The sequence below is a fragment of the Polypterus senegalus genome, chromosome 13 (genome assembly GCF_016835505.1).
Source record: "Polypterus senegalus isolate Bchr_013 chromosome 13, ASM1683550v1, whole genome shotgun sequence".
NCBI classification, from domain to species: domain Eukaryota; kingdom Metazoa; phylum Chordata; class Cladistia; order Polypteriformes; family Polypteridae; genus Polypterus; species Polypterus senegalus.
In genome coordinates this window covers 1,707,298-1,734,965 of record NC_053166.1, presented here as the reverse complement: position 1 = coordinate 1,734,965, position 27,668 = coordinate 1,707,298, and the positions used below count along the sequence as shown (strand labels likewise).

The 27,668-nt window shown below is 45.4% G+C and overlaps 1 protein-coding gene across 2 annotated transcripts; it reads right to left on the bottom strand.

Moving 5' to 3' along the window:
• Positions 1 to 3,288: 3,288 nt before the first annotated feature.
• fbxw5 (F-box and WD repeat domain containing 5) lies at positions 3,289 to 25,279 on the bottom strand. Of its 2 annotated transcripts, none has more exons than XM_039774067.1 (10): positions 25,060 to 25,279; positions 24,326 to 24,538; positions 19,375 to 19,532; positions 15,393 to 15,567; positions 15,156 to 15,304; positions 14,551 to 14,880; positions 8,535 to 8,712; positions 8,290 to 8,437; positions 7,994 to 8,206; positions 3,289 to 4,126 (listed from the first exon to the last, which is right to left on the bottom strand). In XM_039774067.1, exons 1-10 carry the CDS (start codon positions 25,187 to 25,189, stop codon positions 3,880 to 3,882), a joined length of 1,941 nt encoding a protein of 646 aa, XP_039630001.1. In that variant the 5' UTR covers positions 25,190 to 25,279; the 3' UTR covers positions 3,289 to 3,879. The 2 variants fall into 2 exon arrangements, with proteins under 2 accessions (XP_039630001.1, XP_039630000.1); XM_039774066.1 differs by lacking the exon at positions 25,060 to 25,279 and adding an exon at positions 24,653 to 24,851.
• Positions 25,280 to 27,668: the final 2,389 nt, after the last annotated feature.

The window sequence follows — 27,668 nt, the reverse complement described above, 5'->3', positions numbered from 1 at the left end:
GATTCACATGCAGAGAAGGTTAGATAATGGAAGTACGAACATTCAAAATTCTCAAAAAAAAAATGATAGTAAAGATCACATTAGTGCAAACAAACAAATTATTACTCGGTGAAATAACGGAACAGCGAAAAGAGATCGGATATATTGTTTGGCTTTAAACTTTAAGTCGGGGACTTGTAGATCATTTAATTCGTGTTGCCATCAGGGAGTAGAGTTTCATCCCAATGTGGGAATGAAAAGATTTGTTGTTTGGTGAAAGTGAAATCCACAAACACGAGTGGCAGAGACATGAAGTGACTGGCACGTAGCGAGCGAAGCCCCCTAGTATACACACACACACACGCCGTCCCCTGCGGCTCCGCCCACATAGTAGTGAAGCAGGACAAACGTTAAAAATCAAACGTGTCGCTAGCCAAGCGGAGGCGAGGTACCCCCCAAAACGTGGCGAGAGGCGGACCAACTCAAACGGAGGCTGGCACGTGAGTAAGGAGGGCCCCGCCCCCCAGCCTCTCTCTCTCTCTCTCTCTGTGAACTCTGATTCTTAGCGGAATAACAGAAGTCTCAAAATCAACCGGAATGTTCCAGCAAATTACAGAACAAAACCTGATCTAAACCCATGAATTAGTTCTCCTGTGAAAAGCTGACAGACATACAGAGACAGACGTTGGATTTGATTAATAAATATATAAATAAAACCAATAACAAAAGACACATCTATCCTATGATTTTGTTTCGGATGCAGGACTGGGCGAGCTCAACAGCTTAGAAGTTGAATAACCGGCGAACACGAAGGCCTCAGAACTAGCGAGTCCACTGGTTTGACAGCTGGAGCTGAAAGGAACTGAAATCGACCCGAGGGGCGTCCAGCGAAGGCGGAGAAACAGGGGAGTGGCTCCTGGAAAGTGGGCGGAGTCCAAAGAGATGAGCGTCTCACTGCAGCTGGACGCTATTGGACGCTATTGGACACCAACTCTGAATGAATGGCAGCTGTAATACAACGGGTTCAAATCTCCAATCCCACACACACACACACCGACTCGATTAAACTCTCTTTTTCTTGGAGATGTTTGATACAAATCGAGATTCTCTTTCAAAGTTGTCAGTTTCCTCTTGCGTTTACTGCTCGTCAGTGTTTTTACGCCATCACCACATCACTACAAGCCTTGAAACCCAAACTTGAACAGGTCCGAGTGATAAAAGTCAGCCTGATAATTCACACTGACGGTGACAAAGGGCCTCTGAAGACTCCGAACAAACAAAATAATTCTGTTCATCATCATCAGAGCTCAGTGACTGTACGCAGCACCGGTATGGGGGACACGCTTCCAAAGCGCTCCTCCTTCACGACAAAGCCCTCAATGCCCCTTGGTATGTGGCCAACGACTTGATACATCGAGACAGCAAATCCTTGTCGATTCGACAGCTCGTTCAGAGGAGTTCTATCAAACTTTTCACCCACACACAACTCTTCCAGGGATTCTCCAACATGATAAATGCCAATACAAGAAACACAAATGAGCAAAGGCAATAATGGCCGACTAACCACCTGAACCATCCTGACATTCAGCAACAGGAATCCACACAACTAACTCCCTGACCCAAAGTGACTGTCATGAGACAAGTTACCAAGAACCTCCCACATTAAAAACACAGAGATGAAGACGTGCGAGAGGCGTTGCCTCGGTCCTCCACGACACAAGAAATGAACAGACATAAGTGAAGGAGCAGACGACAAATGGAGAAGTGCGAGTCGGCGGTACCAGAAAGTGAGGAGTGAAGGATTTGTGTTCCAACTCCCCAGTCGAGGATAAAAAGTCCACAAAACAAAAAAGGTACGCACAACACTTCAACACAAGCAGAACGTCACGGGGACCCTCGGCTCTCCCCCTCCCAAACCAATCAGGACGTCCGACGGCTATCAAGATGGAAGCTGGGCGCTGTGCTGGTCGATAGCGCGGCACACCAGCGAGGCTGCACTAAGATGGAGGCCGTTTGCACTACTCGGTTTGTTAGCAGGACTCCGGTCCAAGAGCGTCCAGTGGAGGTCTCCTCACAGTCAAAGAGACAAACCAAGATGCCAACTCGAGAAAAAATCCTAAAAACCACCAAACAAACTCCAACAACCAACAAAAAGAAACCGCTGGAAGCGTACGGCCTGGAAAACCAGGAAGACCACAGCAGCCGTTGAGAGGCGAGACCCAAAAACACCACCCAGGGAAATAAAAGCTGGAGGTGCCAAGGGTCCGCACTCCCCATCCTCAGAAGAAATCCAAGAGCTGCGGCGTACAAGATGGAAAACTCATCAGCACCAGGAACGGAAAGAACGCACGGAGATGAGCCGGCAGGATTGTACAAGTGGTGCTCTGTGCGGAATGGAGGAGACCGCGTCACGGCCTGGGCACGCTTGGTCTTTACTGAAGACACAATTCTGTCTCAAGCGTAGAGTGGCACGTCAACGTCTGCCGTCACATGATGTGGTGGAGTGCCATGCGCCTTTATAATATCACTACTCAATGCGCTTACTCAAGGGCCCACCAGAGCAGAGTCCTTTTTGGCATTTACGGGACTCGAACGGGCAACCTTCCGATTGCCAGTGCAGATCCCTAGACTCAGAGCCACCACTCTGCTTTGCAATCCAATCAAGTGCCTCCAAGTTCAACAAGATCACGACCACCAAACCACGGAGCTCATCAGAAAGTTCTAGACGGACCACCTCTCCATTTACACCCAGCGGAGAAGAGGAAACTTCGAGTCAGAAAAACAAAGAGCACCACCTCAAAAGAGGCCTTGGCACAGCAGCCAAATGAGACAATGCCAGTGGGTCACAGCAGCCAAACAAAGTGATGCCAATGGGGCACAGCAGCCAAACAAGGTGATGCCAATGGGGCACAGCAGCCAAACGAAGCAATGCCAATGGGTCACAGCAGCCAAACGAGGTGATGCCAATGGGTCACAGTCCTGGTACAGCTGCTGCATGCGTGGACCCAAATCTTCACTTGACCCAACTAGGATTCATTTGTATCGAGACTTCGGAGGGTCTTAAACACAACAATTGCCATTTTCCCCCCCAATGTTCATGTTATACAATTTATTTAGTAAAACTTTGCCCAGAAATAAAAGCTGCCATTTTGTGCTTCGGTCTCACACCCCCAGTTTATATCTGATTTGAACAAATCACCCACATTACCTCACCATGCACACTGGGGGGGTCCGCCACACCAAGTGATGTCCTTTGGCCAGCTGGACACCTCAGCATTCTGAGAAAACAGCAGACATGAAGGACAAAGGCAGAGGTCACAGCGGGCCGCCACCTCGACACTCGGCTCATTTATTCAAAGGCCTTATGGAAACAACACTTGCACAAACCAGCAGAACACGTTAACTCAAACACGCCGTCGTCTTCCATTTTTCGTCGACTTTGGCCCGACACCATTTTCTTTTTTGCCTTTAATGTTTCCAGAGTTCCTGTGTCGCCCTTCAGCACTCAAACAATCCATTTGTCAACAACAACAACAAAAAAAAAAAACAAAGTTCTTTCAAAAATACAAGTGGAGACGAGGAAAAGCAGGGCAGGGCAACACGCTGGGCCGGTCTGAGGCCCCCCAAAGATGCCAACCCGCTCTGCGTCTTCATTTCCATTCTTCCTCAGCAGTGAGCCTTGTAGCACGGGGTGGGGGGGGCCACCACAGCAACTGTCACAGATGGGGACGTCTGCCCAGGCCTCACTCAAAGGAGTGCAGAAGGGGACCGGCGCGTCACCCCTTTTGATTCCACTTTCCCCTCCCTGCATTCCAGCTGCGATGCTAAGCCCACCAGGCCGGCCATCCCTGCTGCCCACCCCCCTCCCCGGCTATTGAACCAAAAGCCCCAGACAGCTGGTCACTGCTTCACATTCATCAGCCAGGAGAAGAGCAGCTTGCGGGGCTGTGGACGCCTGGGCTGGGCAATGCGGACCACGCGAGGAGATCGCCACACCTTGATGGTGTAGTCGTCACTGGCAGTCAGCAGCAGCTCCTGATCCACCGGGCTGAAGGCCACAGAATTCACCACGTCGTCGTGCTGCAGCTTGGCCAGGCAGATGTTGTAGTGACGGTCCCAGATGTAGCCGTGCTTGTCCTCTGCACCGCTAGGGAGAGAAAGAAAAAAAGGCGTCACTCGCTAAGACCACCTGACACAATAACTCCTGCCTGCACTGACTGATATTCGGGGGGCATTTTATAAACAAATCGGGGCATCAGTTTAATTTCGAGTAGAGGAGACTGCGTGGGGACCTCATCCAGGGCCTCAAAATCCTCAACTGCAGCGATAAAGTTGATCCAGCAGAGGCGACTCAGGTACTGGGGGCCACCTAGTGGAGACTAAGGGGAAGTGCAGTTCAGACTGAAGCCAGGGGGCGCTTGCTCCTTCATGCAAAGGGTTGTGGGAATCAAAAACAAACTCTTCAGACATGGAGCTGCAAAAGATACCATGAACGAGATGATGGGACAAGTGAGCTATGAGCTAAACAAACGAGCGACAACTGGACTGAGTGGTCTTGTCACGCTTGTCAAAATGTCACTTTACCTTACCAGTGTAGCAAAACCAACTTAAGGGAGTCTCAGCAGCCGCACACATTACGAGATTCAATTTCATTTGTTTTTAAAGTCAGACATAAACAACCCATTGAACCAATCAGAAGAGGACGTGTCAGACATGCTCAGTCGGTCGCCCTTGACGTGTTTCAGACGGAGGACTAAGGCCCTGTGAGGATGGCGTACATTTCAGGGCACGTGTCTGTAAACGCTTGCCACACAACGCTGGGAAGTTTTCACCGCAGACTCGCACAGTGCAGGACTGGACACGTCTGGTGAAGCTCCAGGCACAGGAGTGTGTCTTCCAGGGTGGTGCAGTGTCGGCGCAGGCCTTGTGCCAGTGTAAGCACAGCTCCTCCCAGGGCCGTCTTAATGCATGCATGGGCATGCTGGGCAGATGCCCGGGGCCCCCCACATTTTTTCTGATGCCTACGTATGTCTCGGCCCCAGTGCTCTACTTTGCCCCGCCTATGACGCTGTGAAGATGGCTCTGGCTCGTCACAGTACCAACCAGGCATGCAGCAGAGCTGTCACTCTGTGCCTCGTCTCAGTTAGGGGGTGACTGGCGCATGCCCTGGAGTGTACAACTGTCATGTTTTTTCTTATATTAGGTTTTCATTTTGATCAAACAGACTGGGATGAAGTGAATTTACAGAACTCTTACAGGGCAACTCGCATTACAAACATCCTCTCTTGTACGTTACTCTTATACTGCATCACTAATTTATAACTTTAACAGACCCGCTTCAGTCCGTTTATAACTTAATGGTCGAGGAGACGGAAAACATTGCGGGTGTCACAGACCGTTTAGAACTTTGGGAACGGAAATCACAGCAGAGGTGCATACAGAATCAGAGGCAAAGTCATTCATGTCACATGACCCGGAGTCCCATGAGGAATTTCAACATAAATAATTGCTGGTTTTAAGGACAAAATGACAATATCGGGGGGTGGGGAAACTGCGACGACACGGGAACAGAACTCCAAGACCAAGACACATAAGAAAGAAAGTCAGGGAGGGACAGACCACTTCGCATGGACGCCGGTGAATGCAAACTTCTACAGGACGCCGACTGCTAAATTAAAGGCTGCCCAGGACTTCTCAGGTGGCTTCTCTGACCGTGTGTACCCAGACTTTTCTGCCTGCTTTATTTTCTACTATATCTTCTTTTATTTGGTGTTTCTTACACTTTCATAAATGTCACACTGCCTTTGCATCTCTCTGGAGTGACTGAAATAAACATTAAGGCTCCTGGTGAACGAAGGCTGCCGCTTTTTTGTGCACAGGGCACCTTAACAGAAGAACGAGAGCAGTCGAAGGACGACCTGTTGGTTGTTAAGTGGCATGCAGCCAAAGGGTGTTTAGCCTTCGTGTGACTCGGTGACACCCATAGGTTTGTTAGTGTTGGTGGCAGTGAGTGTGACCGGCTTGAGGCATCACTCATATGTACTTATGTGGAAGGGACCCTCTGTGGGATATTACAGAGAGACTGGCAGGAGGGCACCACTCAGATGTAATTAGGTGACCGTGTTAATCTTGAAGTGCTGGAGGAGACCAGAGGATGACTTGTGTGCTCTTCTGTGTATTGCGTTGTGTTGACCCCCACCGCACGCCCAACCCACCTGGACAGGGGTCTCCCAAAAGGCAGGGTCTGTTAAAGCACTTCTTGTGTGATTTATTGTATTGTATAAAGCAGGGGTCTCCAACCTCCAAGAGAGCTACTTTACAAAATGAAAATGGCCGCGAGTTCATGTTTTCTAACGTTTCTTCTCATCGCTTATTTCAACCCAAACAAACTGAATACGCTCGTTTTCCCTGAACATTTACAAAATTCTGGTGTCCACAACTCACATTTTGCATTAAAACATCAGAAAAAAAATATTGAGTTCACCTGCAAGTGCACTTTGTACGTCTGTCTGCATTTTCTAGTCAATCTCACACTATTGAATTAAAACACGAATGCTGTCCACACAAGACAACGCAATTCCAGATCCACAGATATGACTTCTTCATTTGTCATTGTGTCACATGTCACTGTGTCACTTTACTCACAGGTCCAGTCGCATGTGTCATGTGTGTTTTTGAGTTAGTCAGATGACTGGCACGGAGGTGGATGGAGGAGTGGAGCCACTGAGGTTCACTCTGATGGAGTCGTTTCAATGCTCGTCTGTCAGTCGTGTTCTGAACTTTGATTTCATGACATTCACGTCAGACTCACAGAGGTGTGGAGACCCAAACACAGCAGACATTTTCAGAGCTGCTTGGTGAAGATTCTTATCGTTATTAGGCTCTACTAAGCTCCAGAAATGCTGCTGAGACTGGAACTGCACATTATTTTGAAGGTTTACTAATATATAATCTATAAAGTCCAATGTCTCTCTGTATGTCTGTCCGCTTTTCACGAGAGAACTACTTCACGGATTTAGATCGGGGTTTTTTTCTAGAATTTGCTTCAACATTCTGGCAGATTTTGCGATTTCTCTCATCGCGTTAAGAATCAGAGTTCACTTGCGGTGCTGATTTACTTGCGCAAATCCGAGAAACACGCAGCGGGCCGTTCTCCTCATTCACTCGTCAGTTTCGTGGCGTGGTCCTTAACTCTGCTTAGCTAGCAAACGAAAGAACAATTGAATTCAACTTTGTTTGCGATTTAAAATAAAGTGTGACTCCGGTCTTGATGAGTTTGAGTCCGGATATTCTCTTAAGTGTCCGCCACTTTGAAAAGAGAGACTGCAGTTCAGATTGTGGACTGTGATATGACTTTTTTGGAAAGATCGCCCACTCCTAATTTGACTAAACAAGTTTTCAATTTTATGTAGGATTCATTAACCCTTTGGCGAGTTACTTGTAGTACTAGGGTGTTGTGCCGTTAGCAGGGTGTACCATGTACCGTGTTGTAGGGTGTTGAGTTACTTGGAAAGGGGTCTCGAGCTACCGGTAGCTCACGAGCGACATGTTGGAGACCCCCTGGTATAGACTAAACAAGTAACGGACTTGGAAAGTCTTATCCAGCTCACGATAATAAAGTGCAAAATCATTTGATATAGGTGGGCATATTTAAAAAGAGATGTGCAAGAAAGGAGTCGTTTAGAGAATGGTGGAGTTAACGCAGAAACCTTGAGAGCCTTACATGATGAGATATTGGGACGAGTGAGCAATTAGTTTGATAAGTGAGCTTGACGGCCTGAATGGTCTCCTCTCGTGTCAAATTTTTGATGTTCCAACAAAGATGGTCGCACATCACTCCTGAGGTCTTATCAATGCTATTCTTTGTAGTCTGGTGGTATCACCCACAGTTTAGACTAAGAGCCACCTTTATAATTCCTCAGCTGTCACGATGAAAGGAAGACCCTGTTGCAGTCTTCTGAACAAACTACAGTAAACTCGGATAGATAAGAAGTGATCCCAATACAATGGTTACCTTGCAACAAAGTCCCTGCTAACGTCAAGAAAAATGAAGAAGCATTCGTCATTGGGCGTATAGGCACGATGAGCTCGAAGGCACTGCCTCTCCTCTTGCATAGTCTTCAGATCCAACACATGCATATCGATCTCTTCTGCGATGGGAGGTGGGGACATCGGGTCTGATATGACATAGCCAGTCGGCCATGCCCTGCTGTTCACGTACAGGTATCTGATAAAGAGACAAGGACAGGACTGAAATGCAGACAAATACGGGCATGTCAAGTGGGCCTGGGGAAGGAGAGGTAAACATACCTGTGGTCAGGAGAAAGACCCATGCCAATGATATGACCGTGGATGTCAATCACGTGGTCTAGTGAATCAAAAAACTCCTCTGTACTGCGTTCCTTCCCCAGAACTGGTCCAGAGGTGGTCATCTGATCAGGGAGGATGCGTTTAATTCCTGCGCGACACAAAGACAGGCCAAGATGGGTATCAGAAGAGTCTTGAGATTCATAAACCAGACTTGGTAAAAGAAAAAAAAAAAACACAGGCCCTACCTATCTGGTGCGGTGAGTAGGTCAGGCTACCCATGGTGAAGATGAGGTACTTCTTAGGCTCCTGCACCTCGCTGGGAATCAGGAGCTCAGAGTCAGCAGGCCGCGTGCGAGTCTTTCCCAGATATTCGGCCACTTTGGCCTCTAACAGATGCTCATTGATCACAGGTGGACGTCGGCCCTTGAAAGAAACAGCAAAAACCATCAGTTCATTGGGAGGCATCATTTCATCCCACAGGTTCAGTCAATCCAACAGTCCACAAACCTCCAAGAGTCGTCTCTTAACTCAAGCGATCATCTTATATTTTTACACGATGTAATTTGACCTAACCCTGCATTGAAGAAGAAACCCGTTGACCCCCATCATTTCATTTTTGAAACCACCTTCTCCCATTTAAACCTTAAAAGCTTCTCTAAGCCAATCCCACATCAACATATTGCAGGACTTTCCGTCTTGTTCCTAAATGCTGACGTGAACCTCAGAGGTTGCACTTGTGCTCTTCATCCTCATTGATCACACAGCTGAAAGACCACATGATTAACAGGGACCTGGAACTCCCTGAGGAACGTTTCCAGCACCTTGTTATATCTGTGCCATGAAGAATTATGGCAGTTCTGAAGGAAAAAAGCAAAAGGGGGTCCAACCTGGTACTAGAAAGATGTCCCTACTAAAAGTGGCTGCTGAGTGTACAGTGATAAATATTTTAAGCAATGTCTTTGAAATTTCAAAGCAGGAAGCCCCATGGGCTGGCTAGCTAGCCTGAGGGAATACAGGTGGCTGAAATAAACGACAATGAACAGGCCGGCATGTGGCAAGGGGGGAGTGGGGGGATATTTAGGGCACAGAGATTACGCACCCACTTGTACAAGAGGTGTTTCAAAGACCATAGAATTTGATAAATTTGAGGCTTGTGGGTCTCTGTCTCTCTCCATTAATGCAAATGTCATCCCAGACCACACTGGACCGGAGACCACTCAATTGACAATGACAGAGAGGCACCTGGGAGTCTAAGCAAGATGAACTGATTATTATCCAAGCTGTATTAATATTATTTTGTCCATGTTCGTTTTTACTTTGCTTATACTTGGGGCACAATTGGGAACCTGAAGATAATCTATGAAGAAAAATCCCCACTAGGAAAATAAAATCCAAACACATCACGGCAGTCTGCTGTCACTACACTGGTGACCTGTGTCATTTAGAATGGACTTTAAAATCCTGCGTATGGTTTACTCTCACCCCATCCTATATCTCTGAATGCCTCTCACCTTACACCGCAAACCGTAACCTTAGATCTTCAAATGAAGGTCTGCTTAGAATTCTAAGAGCTAAACGTAAAATAAGTGGCGAGGCAGGCGGCCTTCTGCTGTTCTGCACCTCAAATCTGGAATACAAGTTTACTGATGGAAATTCGCCAGGCTGATACGGTGGAGCTCTTTAAACAACTGCCAACAACCCACCATGTTAACATGGCTTTCTCAGAGCTTCATTTTAGTGTAACTCTGATATTCTGCATGTGCATTTAGTTGTCACTTTTTTTGAATCATATCTCCATAATTCATACTAACCCCTACTTTCTCTGCTGTTCTTTTTCCAGTTTTCTGTGCTGGCGATCTGTGCCACCACCACCAGCACCTGATCAGGGCACCGTGCAGTCCCTACACTGATGGATTGAGGGCCAGAGGTGCACATGACCATCGTCTAATTCTTCCACTTGGTGCCTGACCACCACAAGGACTGATTGAGATCATTGATGTTAGGTAGAATGCCAAGTAGGGGCTGGGTGGGTTGTCTCGTGGCCTGGCACCCCTGCAGATTGTTTTTTTTTTTTTTCTCCAGCCGTCTGAAGTTTCTTTTTTGTTTTCCCTGTCCTCCCATTGGACCTTACATTTATTCTATGTTAATTAGCATTGCCTGATTTTATTTTTATATTTTTTTCTTTCCTCATCCTGTAAAGCACGTTGAGTTCCATCATTTGTGTGAAAACATGCGATAGAAACAAATAGTGTTGCTGCTGTCAACTTCACTCCACTTTGTTCTGGTACTCCATCTTCTGGCCAGAGGTTATTGATATGAAGAGGGGTATAAAAATCTGAGGCTGTGGCTGGGATTTGGGGTATTCTGTTGAAGTCTACATAGTAAATGGTCTAAAAGAGAAAACAGGGTCACTCCAGGACCATCTCACGACTTCACTGCCAGGCACTGCCATCTGGCTTCTATCGTCACTTTTTTGCTGGTGTGAGGCTTTCTGCCTCCAGTTCCTCTAATTTATGATGTTGTCATTATGCCACTTATTATGCAAAAACATGTGCAAATCTCACTTTACTATCAGATTCACTAATCTGTGTGTGAAATGAATCCCTGCAGTTTCGTTTATCACTAATAGACACTCACAAAATGTGTGGGCAGCTTTTGGGATCGTCAAACGAAGACAGCAACGTGACTCAGAATGCAACACCACAAGCTGTTGACAATGCAGAACCACCGTCGGCAAAAAGCACTGCAGCTGGCAGTCGATTCCCTGAAATGAACTTGGCCGCAGAGAAAAACTCATTCTGTCACTTACACAATGTCACCAGCGTGCCCCCCCCGCCAACTCTCTGTATCGGTAGTCGGTTAGCTTGAATGACTGCTGCGGGATCCACTCATTAATGGACTTTCTCCACCATCCCTCTTTATGTCTGAACCTCCAGGAAGTCCTAACTATGATCTCCTCACAATCCCAAAGACCCACAGTGCCATATCAAAGAAACACTTGGCGTGGTGGTGCCCCCGCTTGAGTGCTCTCCTCCAGGCTATACCAATGAAGTTTGCATTTTAAATTTTATTTGTACATTTTACTCTATTGCACCTCGAGTACGGGAAAGGCGCTATATAAACAAAGTGTATTCTTATTACCATTAATTGTGTACTGCACTCTCTCCACTGTAATGCCAATAATCACCTTATGAAGTTCACAGATGACAAGGACCAGGAGTAAGGGGCGTGGCCAAACCACGTTGGGGTACATGTGACCCGTGCAGTGCTTCTCAAGTTCAGTCCCAGGGGTCCCGGTGTGGCAGCAGATGCATGTGATAAACTGTTTTTTTTTTTCTTTTAAATCGGTGTAATGGAGGAATACAGATCATAATTTTTGAACTACAGCCACAATATTGATGACAAGCAGCAATCTGCCTCAATTATACGTTTCTGTTCCAGCGGACCGCAAAGGTCTTTGAAAGGCAATTTAGCAAAATACATTTTGTGCATTCTCTCCTTCCCGTGACCAATAATTTACGACTTGAATGCATTTGTGCATTTTGTTTCTTGTTATCCAAGTAATTTATGGTACACTTAGTTTAAATACGATCAGACAATTTACAACTTAATAGTGAAAGAACTGGAGACAGCAAGTGACTGCAGAGAGAAGTATGAGGAAAAAGCTTTTAGGCGGAGCCATCCATCACCAGGAAGGCTAGCCAATCACGTGAGTTTAGTGCCCAGTACTCTGTAACGCTTGACAGCAAGGACCCTGTAAACTTACGTATATTAAGAGAGCTGATTAAAGAAGACCAGTAGCCAGCAACAGCCCCCGTTACCCACCTCACCACACTGCACCTCATGTCAATGCTAAACTCTGCATCAGGGGTCCTCAACTCCGGTCCTGGACGGCCAACAGGTTTTCATTCTAACCCTTTTCTTAATCAGTGACCTGTTTTTGCTGCTAATTAATTGACTGGTTTTTTTTTTTTTGGCTTTGTTCCCCTGACGGGCAGCATGGTGGCACAGTGGTGGCGCTGCTGCCTCGCAGTAAGGAGGCCTGGGTTAGCCTCCCTGCATTGAGCTTGCATGTTCTGCCCGTGACTGCGTGGGTTTCCTCCCACAGTCCAAAGACATGCAGGTTAGGTGCATTGGCGACCCTAGATTGTCCCTAGTGTGTGTGTGCCCTGCGGTGGGCGTCCTGCCCAGGGTTTGTTCCTGTCTTGCGCCCTGTGTTGGCTCCAGCAGACCAGTGACCCTGTGTTAGGATACAGCGGGTTGGACAATGACTGACTGACAATATCTAGAGTCTGAACTCTGTCCCACCAAAATTATTTGATTCTGAAAACAAACCAGAAGACGATACCAGAGACACTTTAAAACACGTTTATGTCAATTTACCTCAATATAAAAGTGAGGTCAGTGTGCTCAAAATTGTCTGAGCTTGTACTGCACATCCGTCGCTCTTTGCATGAACCAACAGTAGTCACCCATCATGCTCGGAATTTTCCCCGATATCGCTTTTCCATCACCTTTGTATCTTGATGAAATCTTTCCCCATACTCATCTCTCATATCGCTAAGATTTGGTGGAAAAAAGTCGAGATGAGAATGTAAAAAATGCGTCTTCAGTGACATTCTGGCTCCTGTAAGCTAATACAACTTTCAGCAGGTTCTCCACAAGCTCAGCATAATCCTCTGCTCTGTGGCTGTCAACCTGCACGAATGAGGGCGCAGATTCAGTGGGCTTCAGTTTCCTTTTGAACTCCTCGTCAAGCATCAGTTCACGGATTTCAGGGTCAACAGAAACACCTTCCTGCATTTTGGCTTCACTTTTCTTGAGACCAAACTTATGTCTTAAATGCTGAAACGCTTCGCCTTTACTGTCCGGTCACCCTAGTTGTCCAAGACCTGGAACATCATAACTAAAAAATGGGACATGCTGGACGAAAACGGTTTTCAGATTTGGAGTCAGCAAGTGAAATTTGTTCAAGTACAAGTGAAAGACTCCCAGTAGCAAAATGCTTGTTGACCAGCGTTATCATGGAAAAAAACAATTAAGGGGTCTGAACCTTCAAGAGCAAGTCAAGTCAAGTTGGGGAGCATGCACTGGTACAGCACGCTGCCACACCCAATACACAACGAAACAACTCGGGGATCCCATTTGGCAACCCTCCCAGGCAGACACGCGGTCCAGTCCCACCCTCTATCTGCCGCAGCCAGGTGTTAAGTGGGCAACCTCTTGGCCTGGTCCAGCCACTTGGGTCCCCAACAACGAGGACCTTACGAGCCGGATGACCCTACTGCCGTAACTGACGCTCCCTCACAATGCAGGTCATTCAGGGCTCCATGAGCAACACAAAGTCAAACCAACGGGACCCAAGAATTTTCCAGAGAGACACACATGAAGGAGTCCAGTCTTCATCTCAGGTCACTGGATAGCGTCCATGTCTCGCAAACAGGAAGCACCAGGACTCTAAAGACTTGGACCTTGTATTGTATTGACCCCCTACCTTTGACACCCACTGCATGCCCAACCTACCTGGAAAGGGGTCTCTCTTTGAACTGCCTTTCCCGAGGTTTCTTCCATTTTTCCCTACAAGGTTTTTATTGGGAGTTTTTCCTTGTCTTCTCAGAGAGTCAAGGCTGGGGGGGCTGTCAAAAGGCAGGGCCTGTTAAAGCCCATTGCGGCACTTCCTGTGTGATTTTGGGCTATACAAAAATAAACTGTATTGTATTGTATTGTACCTTTGTCCTTTTGCCGATATCGAGAGAGCCACACACCCCTTTCCAGCGACGTCATGACCCCCCCATGCTCTCCCAATCCATCTACTGACTTCATAGGAAGAGTCACACGTATGTCACTGCCGAGGTAAGTAAACCTCTCAGTGACGAGGACGACACTCGCTCCGCAGACAGACACACTGCTGATGGCCATGCCCAACAGGTCATTAAAAGCCTGGCTCTTGGTTTTTATCCAGGACCCTCACGAGCCCAGATGCTCAAAACTCCTCGCTCAGTCTCTTGAGACCCCCTGATCAGAGCCTCTGTTGACTTCGCGAAGATCACAGGATCGTCAGCAAAGTCAAGATCCGTGAAGGTCCTTCAAGAGGAAGTCCGTTAAAATGAATTCAAAAGAAGTTAATTAGCAGCACAAACAGGTCACTAATTAGGAAAAGGGGCTAGAATGAAAACCTGCAGCCACTGGGACCCCCCAGGACTGGAGTTGTGGACCCCCTGCTCTACAAATTCACCCTGTTTATTCAGCTTAATGCAATACCTGGTAAATGTCATCAAGCAACTCTTCCAAGCCTGGCCCGAGGTTGGGGTTATCCACATCAGTGCTCCTCCTGCCTTCGCTCCCGCTTGCTGCCTCATCCTCGCTGTCACTGCCCAGGTCAAAGACATGGGGCACAGAGCAGGTCTGAGAAGTCCTTGTCAACGCAGCAGCTATTTCTGCCGCAGCTCGTTGCTCCTCGTAATTCAAGATGAGGTCTGGCGAGTCGTGTCTCCGGCAGTCTGCCACCATGACAGTGCGAATCGTACTGGCATTTAGGTTCTGGAATTTGAATAGCCGCTTCACAACGTTCACATTCTCAGATTCTACATCCTGTAAACAAAAACAACAACAACAACATGACAACATCGTATAGGAGCCATCTTCATCATACTCTTCGCCAGACAGGAGTGTTTAGAGTGGCGCAGCACTCAAAGTGATTTAAGGACTAGTCCTGCCGACAATGGGCAATGCCACCATCTTGAAAGCTACAATAACCTGCCATCTCATGGAGTGTCAGAAGCAGCAAAGGTTCAATGGGAAGGGCAGACACCCAGCAGTACTGAGCCACTCGACCGCTCCAGGGCGAGTTTGTTTGTCCTCTTTACCTGGAATGCTTTGTTCAGCCAGAGAACTGAGCAGGACGTCATGTTTCCAATCCAGTGCAGCTTCCCTGAGATCAGGTGAGTCTCATTCAGCCAGCATCCAAACACATCGTACGGTTTGTTCCTGACCCGTGAAAGAAGTGTGAAGTCATCTGCAACCAAAACATTTCACTTATGAAAACTCCGAGCACTAAAAAAAAAAAAAAGAGGAAAAAGGCGGGTCAGGTGGAGGCTGCTTACCCAGGCTGATGACCGCAATCTCCCCTGAGGAGGCCTGCTGAGGGCCAATGTAGACACCTGAAACTAGCAAAAGGGTATCATCTGCATTGAACTGGGAGAACTGGGTGTAGCCCCAGTTAAACCTGCGCATGCTGGAGCTGTGGAGGAGTGATATCTCAGGGTCATTATTCCACACCTGCAGCAGAAACAAAGCACATTCATGAATAAATTAACCCCAAGAACACCAAAGACAATGTTTCACATGCTCTACAATGTCTTTTGTTGTTCTTCTTATTCTTTCAGCTTATCCTGTTAGGATTTGCCACATCGGATCATCTTCTTCCACATCTTCCTGTCCTCTCCATCTTGCTCTGTCACACCCATCACCTCCATGTCCTCTCTCAGCACATCCATAAACCTTCTCTTAGGCCTTCCTCTTCTCCTCTTGCCTGGCAGCTCTATCCTGAACATCCTTCTCCCAATATACCCAGCATCTCTCCACTGCACATATCCAAACCAACGCAATCTCACCTCTCTAAGTTTGTCTTCCACCCATCCCACCTGAGCGGACCCACTAATGTCCTTATTTCTAATCCTGTCCATCCTCGTCACACCCAATACAAATCATAGCATCTTTAACTCTGCCACCTCCAGCTCTGTGCCACCGTCTCCCACCCATATAACACAGCTGGTCTCACAACCGTCCTGTAGACCTTCCCTTTCACTCTTGCTGATAACCGTCTGTCACAAATCACCCCTGACACTCTTCTCCACCCATAACACTTTCTAGCTAAAAACGCACACTCGTGGCATTTTCACTCAGAATGCTCACCGTGACAATCCAAGAGAAGACAACAAACTTTGCTTTGAAGAGCACTTCTTCACCACGGACTGCAGAACTGTGGAGTACTTCTGGAATACTGTATTTGGTGTTAGAACATCAGAAGGATTTAGACAAGAACAGGCCATTCAACCGACAAAGCTCGCCAGTCCTTAATTCTTCTGAAACAACATCAAGTCAAGCTTTGAAAGTCCCTCAAGTTCTGCTGTTCAGCACACGACTGGCTCGCTTATTCAATGTGTCTGTGGTTCTGTGTGTGAAAAAAAATCTCAATGTGTGTGAAATTTCCTGCTGTGTCCCCGTGTTCTTGACGAGCTCGTGTTAAAGTCACCGTCTCAATCCACTGCACTGATTCCCTTAATCATGTTAAGGGGTTGAAGAGGAGACCTGACTGAAGTGTTTAAGGCTCAGCTCTTTTAATCTTCATCACCCTCACCCTCTGTAGCCCCCCGTAATTAGCCTCATTGCTCTTCTCTGGACCTTCTCGTGTGCTGCTGTGTCTTCATGGTGTCCCAAACTGCACCCAGGACTCCAGATGAGGCCTCACCAGTGGGTTATAAAGCCTGAGCAGAACCTCCTTGGACTTCTTATCTATATGCAGTATATAGCTAGATCTATCTACTCTCTATATAAAATCCTAAGCCTAAAAGTGCAACGGTTTTATGTCACTTTATTTGTCACACTTTAAATCGGCTTATTTTAAAACCTACATATATATATGTTTGGTCTCATTCTTTTCAGACTTTATCGAACTTTAATGCGATGTTGTTAGATTTTCGGATTCTTATTCCGTTTTTAAATTCTAAAGTAAAATATCAAGAAGGTCGAGTTACGATGACCCATTATATACCACTTTAGTTTTCACCTGATTTTTCCTGTTATGTAAATGAGTTACTTTTATATAAAAAAAATATATATATATTTTTATCTATTAAGAATGTCAGTTAAAACGAATGGATTGTTTATTTAGTCTCTTATAAATACTCAGTGAGCACAGTGGACCTCAGTTTAACAGGAATACTCCAATTGGTAAGAGAGTAAATATTTCATTCTCATTTCATGATTTTTACTCTGTTAAATAATGAATTAATTTTCTTTTACATATTTATCGAATTTCATGATTTCGACTGCAATAAATAATAACTTTTCTTTTGTACATTTATAGATTTTCCTAATATTCTGGCCGTAACTGGGGGTTGGGCGCCCCCCCCTAGTGTGTATATATATATATATATGATGTATGTATAGGGTGGTCCAGATCTAATTATGCAATTTTCATTACGCTATAACTTTATTAAGTTTATTACACAGAAAATCACCGGAAAAATCCCGGACCATCGAGACGAGTGCAAACTAACGACATGAAGAATCGTCTTTGCGCCGAACTGAAAACATCCCCGCATAAATAAAAGTCATCCAGACGATCTAGATCTGCATAACTAGATCTGGACCACCCTGTATAGATGTATATAAAAAAATCCAATGTCTGTCTGCTTTTCACGAGAGAACTACTTAACGGACTTAGATCAGGTTTTTTTCTATAATTTGCTTAAATATTCTGGTCGATTTTGCGACTTCTCTCATTGTGCTAAGTATCAGAGTTCACTTATTTATTTGGGCGAATCCGAGAGAGACGCAGCGGGCCGAGGCCCTTCTCACTCACGTGCCAGCCTCCGTTCGAGTTGCTCTACCTCGGAGCGCACCATGTCAGCGATACCCGTTTGTTGAGCAGACACTACCATTCAAAGATTGGTGTGGAGTAACGTTTGACGTTTTAGAGAGCGAGATCAGAGCTATGTGTGTTTCAGAGGGTACCTGCTCACTAGCAGAGATATCACGGCCACGTGCTTTTCTCCCCACGCGGTGGGCGCTCTCCCGCCAGAGCTGAACACGATCAGATACAGTGCCAACGTTTGACGTTGAAGTCTACCCACCTTCCGATTGGCCAGAATTACATTTCTTTAAATGTATTTATTGAATTTGAAACGTTGTCCTGTTCCACTACTACGCGTGTGTGGCTGCGGGGGACAGCTAGTAGTTTATATAACCTTTGGAGTGAGATGGAAAGTGGCGCATATTGCACGAGTGAAAGGGACAACCAGGAACTTCATTGTACTTCACGCATTTCTGACAAACCAAAATATCTGATTTTTGAATGAGCCGATGCTATTGGCCACCTGTATGAGGTCACCAAATTCACAATACCAATCAACACTCAGCATTATATGCTTTCTGTGGCATGGTGAGTGCGTGTGTGTGAGCACAATAAGAAAATTAAGAAAAATTCAGATTATGCAATACATGCAAGTTGTAAATAAACAGAACAAAGCTGCTTATTGTTTTAAAGAGTATGTTAAGAATATGATGGAGGAGGCGTGTCTGAAGCCATAAAAGTAAAGAATACATTTTTAATTCTTGCCGGGAGACATCAAGTCCATAATATGATGGCGCATTTCTGGGTTTAGGCTTTGTAACCAATTTCAAATCAATCAATGATTTTTATTATCTTTCTTACTGAATATCATTTCTTTATTACGGAGTCCTGTAGCTATACGTGCGTATCTGCTCTGCCCTCCCACTGCCCATGACATACACCGTCATGCATGATATGTACAGCGAGAAGGTCCACAGAGACACTCGTGTACGATTTCAATCTGTGACCTGGGAATTACAAGAGCAGCTCACCCACCGAGCTGTGGTCGACCTTCACCAGTGAGCCTGGGAATCAACATTCCCTGCTGGCTCAATACGGCACTTCCTTAGGATTGGTCTGTGGAGTCCGTGGAATACCTGGCAGGTACCACCTCGCTGGGTGAAGCAAAGTGAGTTACATAACCTGCATGGTTCACACTTTTTCTCTGTAATATCTGAGCTGCAAATCATGCACTGCCACTAACATGGAAGGCAGCACATCAATCATCTGTGCAGAATGGATTTATAAGGAAAAGCAAGTGGCAGGGATAAAACTGTGACGAATTGCCTGGAACAAAAACCAGCTGTCAATGGGATCCCCAAGTCATATCAAACGTGGCAAAAGCAAAACACAATGACATCCTCATCTGCCACATGGATACCTGAAATGCCACAGCACCTGGAGATGCCAAGTCCTCCATGAACGCTCGGCGGCAAACCACCTTGAAATGGTGAACTCCACCTACTCACCTTGACAGTGCAGTCTTTGGAGCAGGAGGCAAAGAAATGGCCGGAGTGGGAGAAGCTGAGGTGCAGGACCTGATCATGGTGCTCCTTCAATGTCTGCACCTCCACACAGGGGATTGTGTCGTACAAGCGCTTGAACTCCTCTAACCAGGAGGTGGCAGCTACAGGAAAGAGAGAGACCCAACAATCCATGAAAATGAACACACGGCTTTAACGGCAGACATCTGCACCTCAGCTCAGCTCAGACAATTACGTTGTGTTCACACACTTGACAAATTTTCGTAGTTCCCATTTTTTTTTTTTTCCTGTTTACATGCATTTCTGGTTTATCATTTTAGGTAAAAAAAGAAGTCACTGCAGATTCTTCACACAACCTAAAAAAGGAAACGTGTTAAGAACAACGATGTGCTCCACGTGCAAAGGGACCAGAAATTACGAGACCACTTCTGATTGAGCCAATGGCGAGAGGTCCAGTGTTTCACCTGCTCCAGAGACTTTCCTTCCGCCAAACGTCCTCGCACAGTGAAAATCAGAACAAGACGTCACCTAAAGAGCTTTCTACCGATGCGGTTATTCTGACTAATCAGGTCGGTCTGAGCTTCTGTACACCTGCACACTGATCTACCTGGTCATGTTAATCCAACTACCTCTTCATGACTGAGTAACGCCCTTGTATGCCTCATCATATTTTATTGTTTTATCTTCTTCTATTTATCTTTGATATCTCGTGTTGTCCTTGTATGTCGCACCAATACAATCAGATAGATAGATAGATAGATAGATAGATAGATAGATAGATAGATAGATAGATAGATAGATAGATAGATAGATAGATAGATAGATAGATAGATAGATAGATAGATAGATAGATAGATAGATAGATAGATATGTGAAAGGCACTCTACAGAGTGCAGCAGAAATAACTCCCACATTTTGAAAAATCACTGTGGGGTCCCCAAAGCAGGTACAGGGGTGCGGTCCATTCCATTAGGTACATAATACATAATCAAGTTTTCAGTCGTCAACCATGCTGTGGTTGGGTGAGCATCAAGGCTTTGTAGTGGTGGCTTTTTACAAAAATGGCGAATCTGTAGCTGCGACGCAGAGGGTGTTTCGCACACGCGGTTCGGTTTACGCGCTAATGAAAGTGTTCCAGACCGGAAAACGATTTTGCTGTGGGTTCAAAGAGTAAGGGCCACAGGAGGTTTTCAAACATCGTCCTCGGTCCCTGGACCAACTAAAGGAGGCTATTCAAGAAGAAACTGAAGGAATTTCGCCTGACATGCTAGTGAGAGTGATGGAAAACTTCCAAGAATGGCTCCAAATGTGTATCAGCCGTCAAGGCCACCATTTGGACGATATAATTTTGAAAACTTAAAAGTAAAAAAAACTTTTTTATATCTACATTTGGGAAATAAAACGTTTTTGGTTATACTGCGTAGCATTTTTGTTCCAATCCCCCTTTGAAATGTGGGAGTTATTTCTGCCACACCCTGTATAACAGATAGACAGATAGGAGTGAAAGGCACTATATGATAGATATGAAAGGCACTATATAATAGATAGAGTGAAAGGCATATGATTGATAGATAGATAGGAGTGAAAGGCACTATATAACAGATATATATATATATATATATATATATAGATAGATAGATAGATAGATATAAAAGGCACTATATAAAAGATAGGTGGATAGATAGAGTGAAAGGCACATGATTGATAGACAGATAGGAGTGAAAGACACTATATGATAGATATAAAAGGCACTATATAAAAGATAGGTGGATAGATAGAGTGAAAGGCACATGATTGATAGATAGATAGGAGTGAAAGGCACTATAACATATATATATATATATATAGATAGATATAAAAGGCACTATATAAAAGATAGGTGGATAGATAGGAGTGAAAGGCACATGATTGATAGATAGATAGGAGTGAAAGGCACTATAACATACATATATATATATATATATATATATATATATATATATATATATATATATATATATATACAGATATAGATAGAGATAGATATAAAAGGCACTACATAATAGATAGATAGGAGTGAAAGGCACTATATGATAGACAGACAAACAGAGTGAAAGGCACTATATGATAGATAGATACTTTATTAATCACAAGGGGACAAATTCCTAGTACACATTAGTGTACCTGGCCAATAAAGTCAATTCTGACATCAGTAAATGCAGGCACTTCTCTCATCTGTGAATTCTAACAATGGGTGCAACGACTTGGGAGGGCATTCAAGAGAAATTTCCCATCATTAAGATATATATAATTGGACAGAAGATACAACATTAGTTGCTCTTTACTTTATAGCTCCGGTAAAATGACCGAATTCCTACTGGTGGTGCAGGGGTAGCGACAAGGAGTTTGCTTGTGATCCCCGTGGGTTTCCCCACCACAGTACAAAGTCAGTGTGGCCTCTGCATTTCTGTTCAGAAAGTCTTCTGCAGATAGTCAACTCCGACACTTCTACATCGGCCTCCTGAAGACTGTCTCTGTTAAGTAGCCCTCTGATATGTGTGTGTGTGTGTTCATCCTGCAATGGCCCCTGCCCAGGGACTGGTCCTACCTTCTGCCCGATGTTTGCTTGGATAGGCTCCAGCTTCTCCACACCCCTGCTCACAGTTAGCAGATCTGCAAATGGACAGATGGATGGATTGAACTTCTACTCCAAACTACATTGTGAATCTTCCAATTTGTACTATGACATAATAATGCTGCTCTTCAAAAGGGTCCCAAAATGGTAATTGCCGCGAAAGACCCTATTATAAACAAGAGCAACGAATTTCAGTGTCAGTCTTTGGGGAAATGAATGTGGTGGTGTTCACCTAAGTGAGCAATTTCTGCTTTACTGGATTCCTACCTAATGTCAATTCAACAGAATTCATTTTTTATTATTGCAGGAGGACAATTTGATTTGCCACAATGTTAAATTAAAAAACAGATCAGCAAAGAACGCAGCCATCAAACATAAACTTAGTACAAGTAACTAAATGTAGCAGTGAACATAACACCACTGGTATGACACCAGGTAAGACAGATCTACTCAGACAACAGAACACTAAGATCTGTGTGTCCAGTCGCTCAGAGCAATCTGATTGGTTAGGGTGGCTTTGGTGCGATCGGCGAGTTTGGTGACAAAAGAGGACGTGTGAGAGTGAGACACACAAAGACAGACTCGCCTTCAAAGACATAAAGTATAAAAAGAGACAAGAGTGAGAAAGGCGCCTCAAAACTAAACAAGAGAGTCTGAGAAGTGCTCTCGAGAAAGAGACGTTCAGACACACGAATACAGAGGAGAGGCACTGAAAGTACACGTCGGATAAGAGATAGCAAAGATCTGCAAATGATTCTATTACCCGTCTTCGACAGGCAAGTTACATAGAACATTAAAACAACATCAGGACTTGACTGATGACTGAGGCAAACGGCACGATCGTTCCTCTTCACAGCTAAATCTCTCTAAGACAAAGGGTACGGGTGTAGATCTCAGGTGCATTTCACATTACTTAAAGGGTGTAGTTAAATTCTGAATTATTACCCTGTAAACTGTTAAAGGTTATTCTTCATCTATGTGCTAATCTTGAGAGTAAGTAATTATGGTAACAATAGGTGAAGATGGAGTGTCTTCCCTGCTGTCTTTGTATCTGTGTAATGACGTCTTATATTTTGTACTTTTCTGCTACAAACACATTTTCCTCAGAGACGATAATCAAGCTAACTTAAAGGACAGCAGTTCACCCCACGAGTCTAAGCCAGTGGATGTAAAGTTAATTGAATTTAGATGATCAGCTGGTGTAGGGTATTTGACCCATCTGCTCTTCCTCCTTGGAACCCTGAACTTAAGACCCGATGGCAACGACTGGAATCGAGAAGGTCGAGGAGTCGCGTCTGACAGAAGACCCTCTGCTTTCCATAACACTTGCTTGTTAAACAGTGAAGTCTTGTTATTTTACTGCCCTATTTTACAGTTTTGTCCGTTTCTGTTTTTTTCTTGCCGACATTAACATTTCCAAACCAGGCCAGCAGAACACATCTGAAGGCAGACTTGGCACAAGAGTTATAAAAGACTGACATAACGGGGGGACGCACATTAAACAGACGCGGCTTCACTTCTTTCAGAGGCAGAGCCGAGGGAGACCCCCTCTCCGATGACAGCGTCGGTATTTTCTTTAAAGATCCGTTCCGAGTCTCCGGTTGCAAGCTGTTATTGAACAGTTTTGCTTTTGTATCAACCCTGAAATTTCAAAACTGGGCTTCCTAAATTTTCTGGAGTGTGGATAATACGTATGTTAGTTACGTGGAGATGATTTTGTGCTACTTTTGACGTTGATTTTTTTTTTTTTCCAGACTTATTATTTTCCAAGCCCCCCACATTACTTATGCTGTTGTTTATTAAGGGTCTCACTCGTGGATCTGACACTGAAGTAGCTGCGGCCTTCCAAATTTTGCTTGCATTTTCCTCCTGTCTACTAGAAAAAGAGTGAATGAGCAACGAAACAGACAAAATAATAAGAATTTAAAACTACTGCAAAAACACAGAGATCTTTAAAATTCTTGTCACTGCAGTTTTCACACCGTTGTGCTTTTCTGCATGCAAAATAAAAGAAGAAAAAAAAGATCAGCTAATTAAAGACGTCCACCAACTGGAGGTAAAATGACTTTTGGAACAAAACCTCCAAAGGTCATTCGTGCAGCCACAGTGGGCCTCCGAGACTAAACTTGAGGACCACCAAAATAACCTGAGGGGTTACATTACACTGAGAACCTAAAGAGAGAGGCCGACTAGCACAAGCGGAGGCCAACGCCGGGCTGCCGCTTAAAGGAAGCCATCAAGGAAGAACGGAGGGAGTTAGTAAAGCCGGCTTGGACTCGGGAGGCCGCCCCACGTTGGTCATTGCTGCCCCTCGGGTATTACCAGGGTGCCTGGGCACGGCTCGCGAGATGCGGTAGTAGCCGTAGAAGAGCTGGCGCCACAGGAACTCGTCCCTCGAGACGGCGTGCCACTGTCGGCACACTAGGCTGGCAGACAGGACGTCCTCGTGTTCCAGGTGCATGAAGATCTCCAGCAGAAGACTATCGGGGAGAGCAGGGAGGCGACGCTCCATCGTCTCATTGTCACCAGCGCGGCCTGCAAATGGACAGACACAACAAGTCAGGCTTTCCGAGTTGGAGGGCGGCGGTGGCGACGCGCCGCTCAGGTGCATTCCTTCCATCCGACGGCGCCCGTCATGTCGAGACTGACCGCAGACCGCTGCCCGCCGCGCGGCGTCACACCTGTCGCGACTTCCCGCCCATCCGGAACAGCAGCAGCAGCGGGCGTCTCGAACTCCATTTCCCACAACCCCGCGCGTCGCTCTGCTACCCGCCTCTCCCACCCGCTCGCCCTTTTTCTCCTTTTTTTTTTTTTGCACTTTTGTCCTGCTCATTAACGATTCATCCCCAAGCTGGACGCCCTGCCTCTTATTTCCTAATTCACTCCTTTCCTTTCAGCGGTCCTTTGTCTCCTGTTTCCCCCACCACGCCAAACCACCCCCTTCCTCTTCTCTATCATGTGAGCCGACGCACGAGAGGCCGCAAAGAAAGGCAAATCCAATCCGTCCGCGCGGCAAAACTCCGTGAACCGCAAAAACGACACCGCCTCGTACCCACCTCGCCTGGCCGGCTCGTCACTCTGTTCGTCAAAGGTAGCATAGCGGACACCTCCGTCCGGCACATTCAGCAGCGCCACCCGGCGGCTGGGAGGAGTCACGTCGCTGTCCGGGTCCTCAACGAGTAGCATCCCCTTGCAGATTGTCCTGGAGTGCAGACTTGGAGGTTCCCAAACTTTTAGAAGCCAAAGCAGTCGTACCAGCAGGTCAGGGCCCCTCCACTTATTTTAAAGTCAATGCTGCGAAGCTCGGCTCGCTTGTGGATCTTCGCTTCTGCTAACTGCAGCCCCACAGGAGGATTTTGGATGACAGCGGACTTGTTAGTCAAAGGTAACACTTAAACGTAGCCGGCTATTGATCAGATAGCACGTGATTTACACGGGACCGGAGCGGGGATGTGGCGTTTCGGGGTCTCAACCTTTTTTATCTCCTAGAATTGAAGTGTTTTGTGTTAAATGCTGAACTCTTACTGGGCACAGCTAAAGGTGATAACGTCCTTAACTCCCTCCCTGATTAAAATTGCATTTGGGAATTTTAACAAGGGGCCACTGATTGTGTTTTGCGTGGGTCTGCGCATTTTAACTTTATCTTTTTACTTAGCCAATAAAATGTGTCATTTTGCTTGGCTTTTCTCTACATTCATAATGGCGAACACGGTACAACACCCTAGTACTATGTGTACACCGAATGCTTTTTTTAATGAATTATTATTAATGTCCATCCATCCATTTTCTAACCCGCTGAATCCGAATACAGGGTCACAGCCAAACCCACGCAGACACGGGAGAACATGCAAACTCCACGCAGGGAGGACCCGGGAAGCGAACCCGGGTCTCCTAACTGCGAGGCAGCAGCGCTACCACTGCGCCACCGTGCCGCCCTATTATTAATGTGAAAACAGTAATATGATTGGACAAAAAATAATAGTAATCATAATAATAATAATACATAATTTTATTTATATAGCGCCTTTTCCATGCAGAAAGCACTTCAGAGAAATCCAGAAAGAACAATGGGGCACGTAAAACATTGCATACAAATAATGTGCTCATAAAACACTAAATAAAGATAAATACTGGATTTTTATAATTTAATAATAATAATTAATAATTTACAAAATGTATACAGTTACATATAATTGCAGATTAAAAGCAGGAGAAAAAAACCCTCACAAGTTACATACAACTTATGGTCCAAAAAAGAAGAAACGGAGCCCCCAAATGGCTCCAAGTCCATGTGATGCTGAGCCCACCTCATGGCTGCCCTGTGCTGTTTCTGTCCATTAATGGATTTGGCTTTTAAGGTTTAAGGTTTCTTTATTTAGTCAGGTTTACACAAGAAAACATGAAATTTGCCTTCTACGTTGCATCTAATAACAGACAGATATGAAATAAAACAAACCAACAGAAACAAGGAAGGTTAAGGTAAGGCAGTCCATTATCTAAGGCAGTCCATTATCCAACCCGCTATATCCTAACTAGAGGGTCACGGGGGTCTGCTGGAGCCAACACAGGGCACAAGGTAAGAAACAAAAAAAAAATTGATAAGGATACACCAAAAAAAAAAAAGATTACAGGATATCTGTCAAAACCTTAATCATTATGTCCGATATTTCTTATTGAAAAGTCGTCTGGCACGAGGAGGAAGAAAGGAGTTTGTGGAGCGATTTGTGTGGGTTTTCAAAGCGACTCTCCGTCCTGATTTACTGAACTTTAGTTCTCCGTGTAATGGATGTCTGTCATCAGCTGAGATGATTTCCAGTTTCTTGAACGTCGCCTGCCCTCTGACACACACACACACACACACACACACGCCAGTCAAATCATCTCCATCAGCCCCAATAACTTTAGCTGCACACTTCGTAATCTGCTGGAGCTTTTTGGAGTTTTGGTTTGTCAAACAATGAAAGTGATGACCGACTGCGATGAAAGGACAACATGAGGTCCTTGTCTACTTGAAATAGTTTGAGTTTATGGAGGAGACATAAGCGCTGGTTGCATTTAGAGAATTATTGTATTTGTATTCTGCTTGTCCTGCCTTGCGCCCTGTGTTGGCTGGGATTGGCTCCAGCAGACCCCCGTGACCCTGCAGTTAGGATATTGCGGGTTGGATAATGGATGGTTGGATGTATTCCGGTTGAGTCTGTTATCTAGGTAAGTTCCTAAGTATTTCTATTCAGTCACCATTTCTACCTCCTCTCCCAGAACTACAATAAGTGGACATACAGATTTCTATCTCTTAAAATCAAATATCATTTTGTCATTTTTTACATTCAGATTGCGAGACCAGTTTACCATCCAGTCCACTTGATTTACATGGTGGCTTTCATCCTCCCCAGATATGCGTCCTATGAGCCTGGTGTCGTCGGCATACTTGATGATGGAGCGGCGGTCACTGTTCTGTCTCGGGTCACTTGTGTACCCAGTAAACAGTAATGGTGAGAAGACGCCCCCCCTGCGGACATCCTGTGTTTGAGTGAATGACCATTGAAAAAGTGGCCTGTACTTTAACTGTCTGTGAACGATTTAAAAGAAAGTTCTGAATCCAAAGTGTAATGAAAAGGCAGGACGAAGGTCCCCAGATATGAGTGACTGAAATGCTGTGTCAACC

Coding starts and splice junctions, on each gene's coding strand:
- fbxw5 (XM_039774066.1), bottom strand. CDS start 24,836: ATGAGCAGGACAAAAGTGCAAAAAAAAAAAAAGGAGAAAAAGGGCGAG. Junction 24,539..24,652: donor GCGGCGGGCAGCGGTCTGCG/GTCAGTCTCGAC, acceptor GTCCATTTGCAG/GCCGCGCTGGTGACAATGAG. Junction 8,438..8,534: donor CTACTCACCGCACCAGATAG/GTAGGGCCTGTG, acceptor TGTGTCGCGCAG/GAATTAAACGCATCCTCCCT.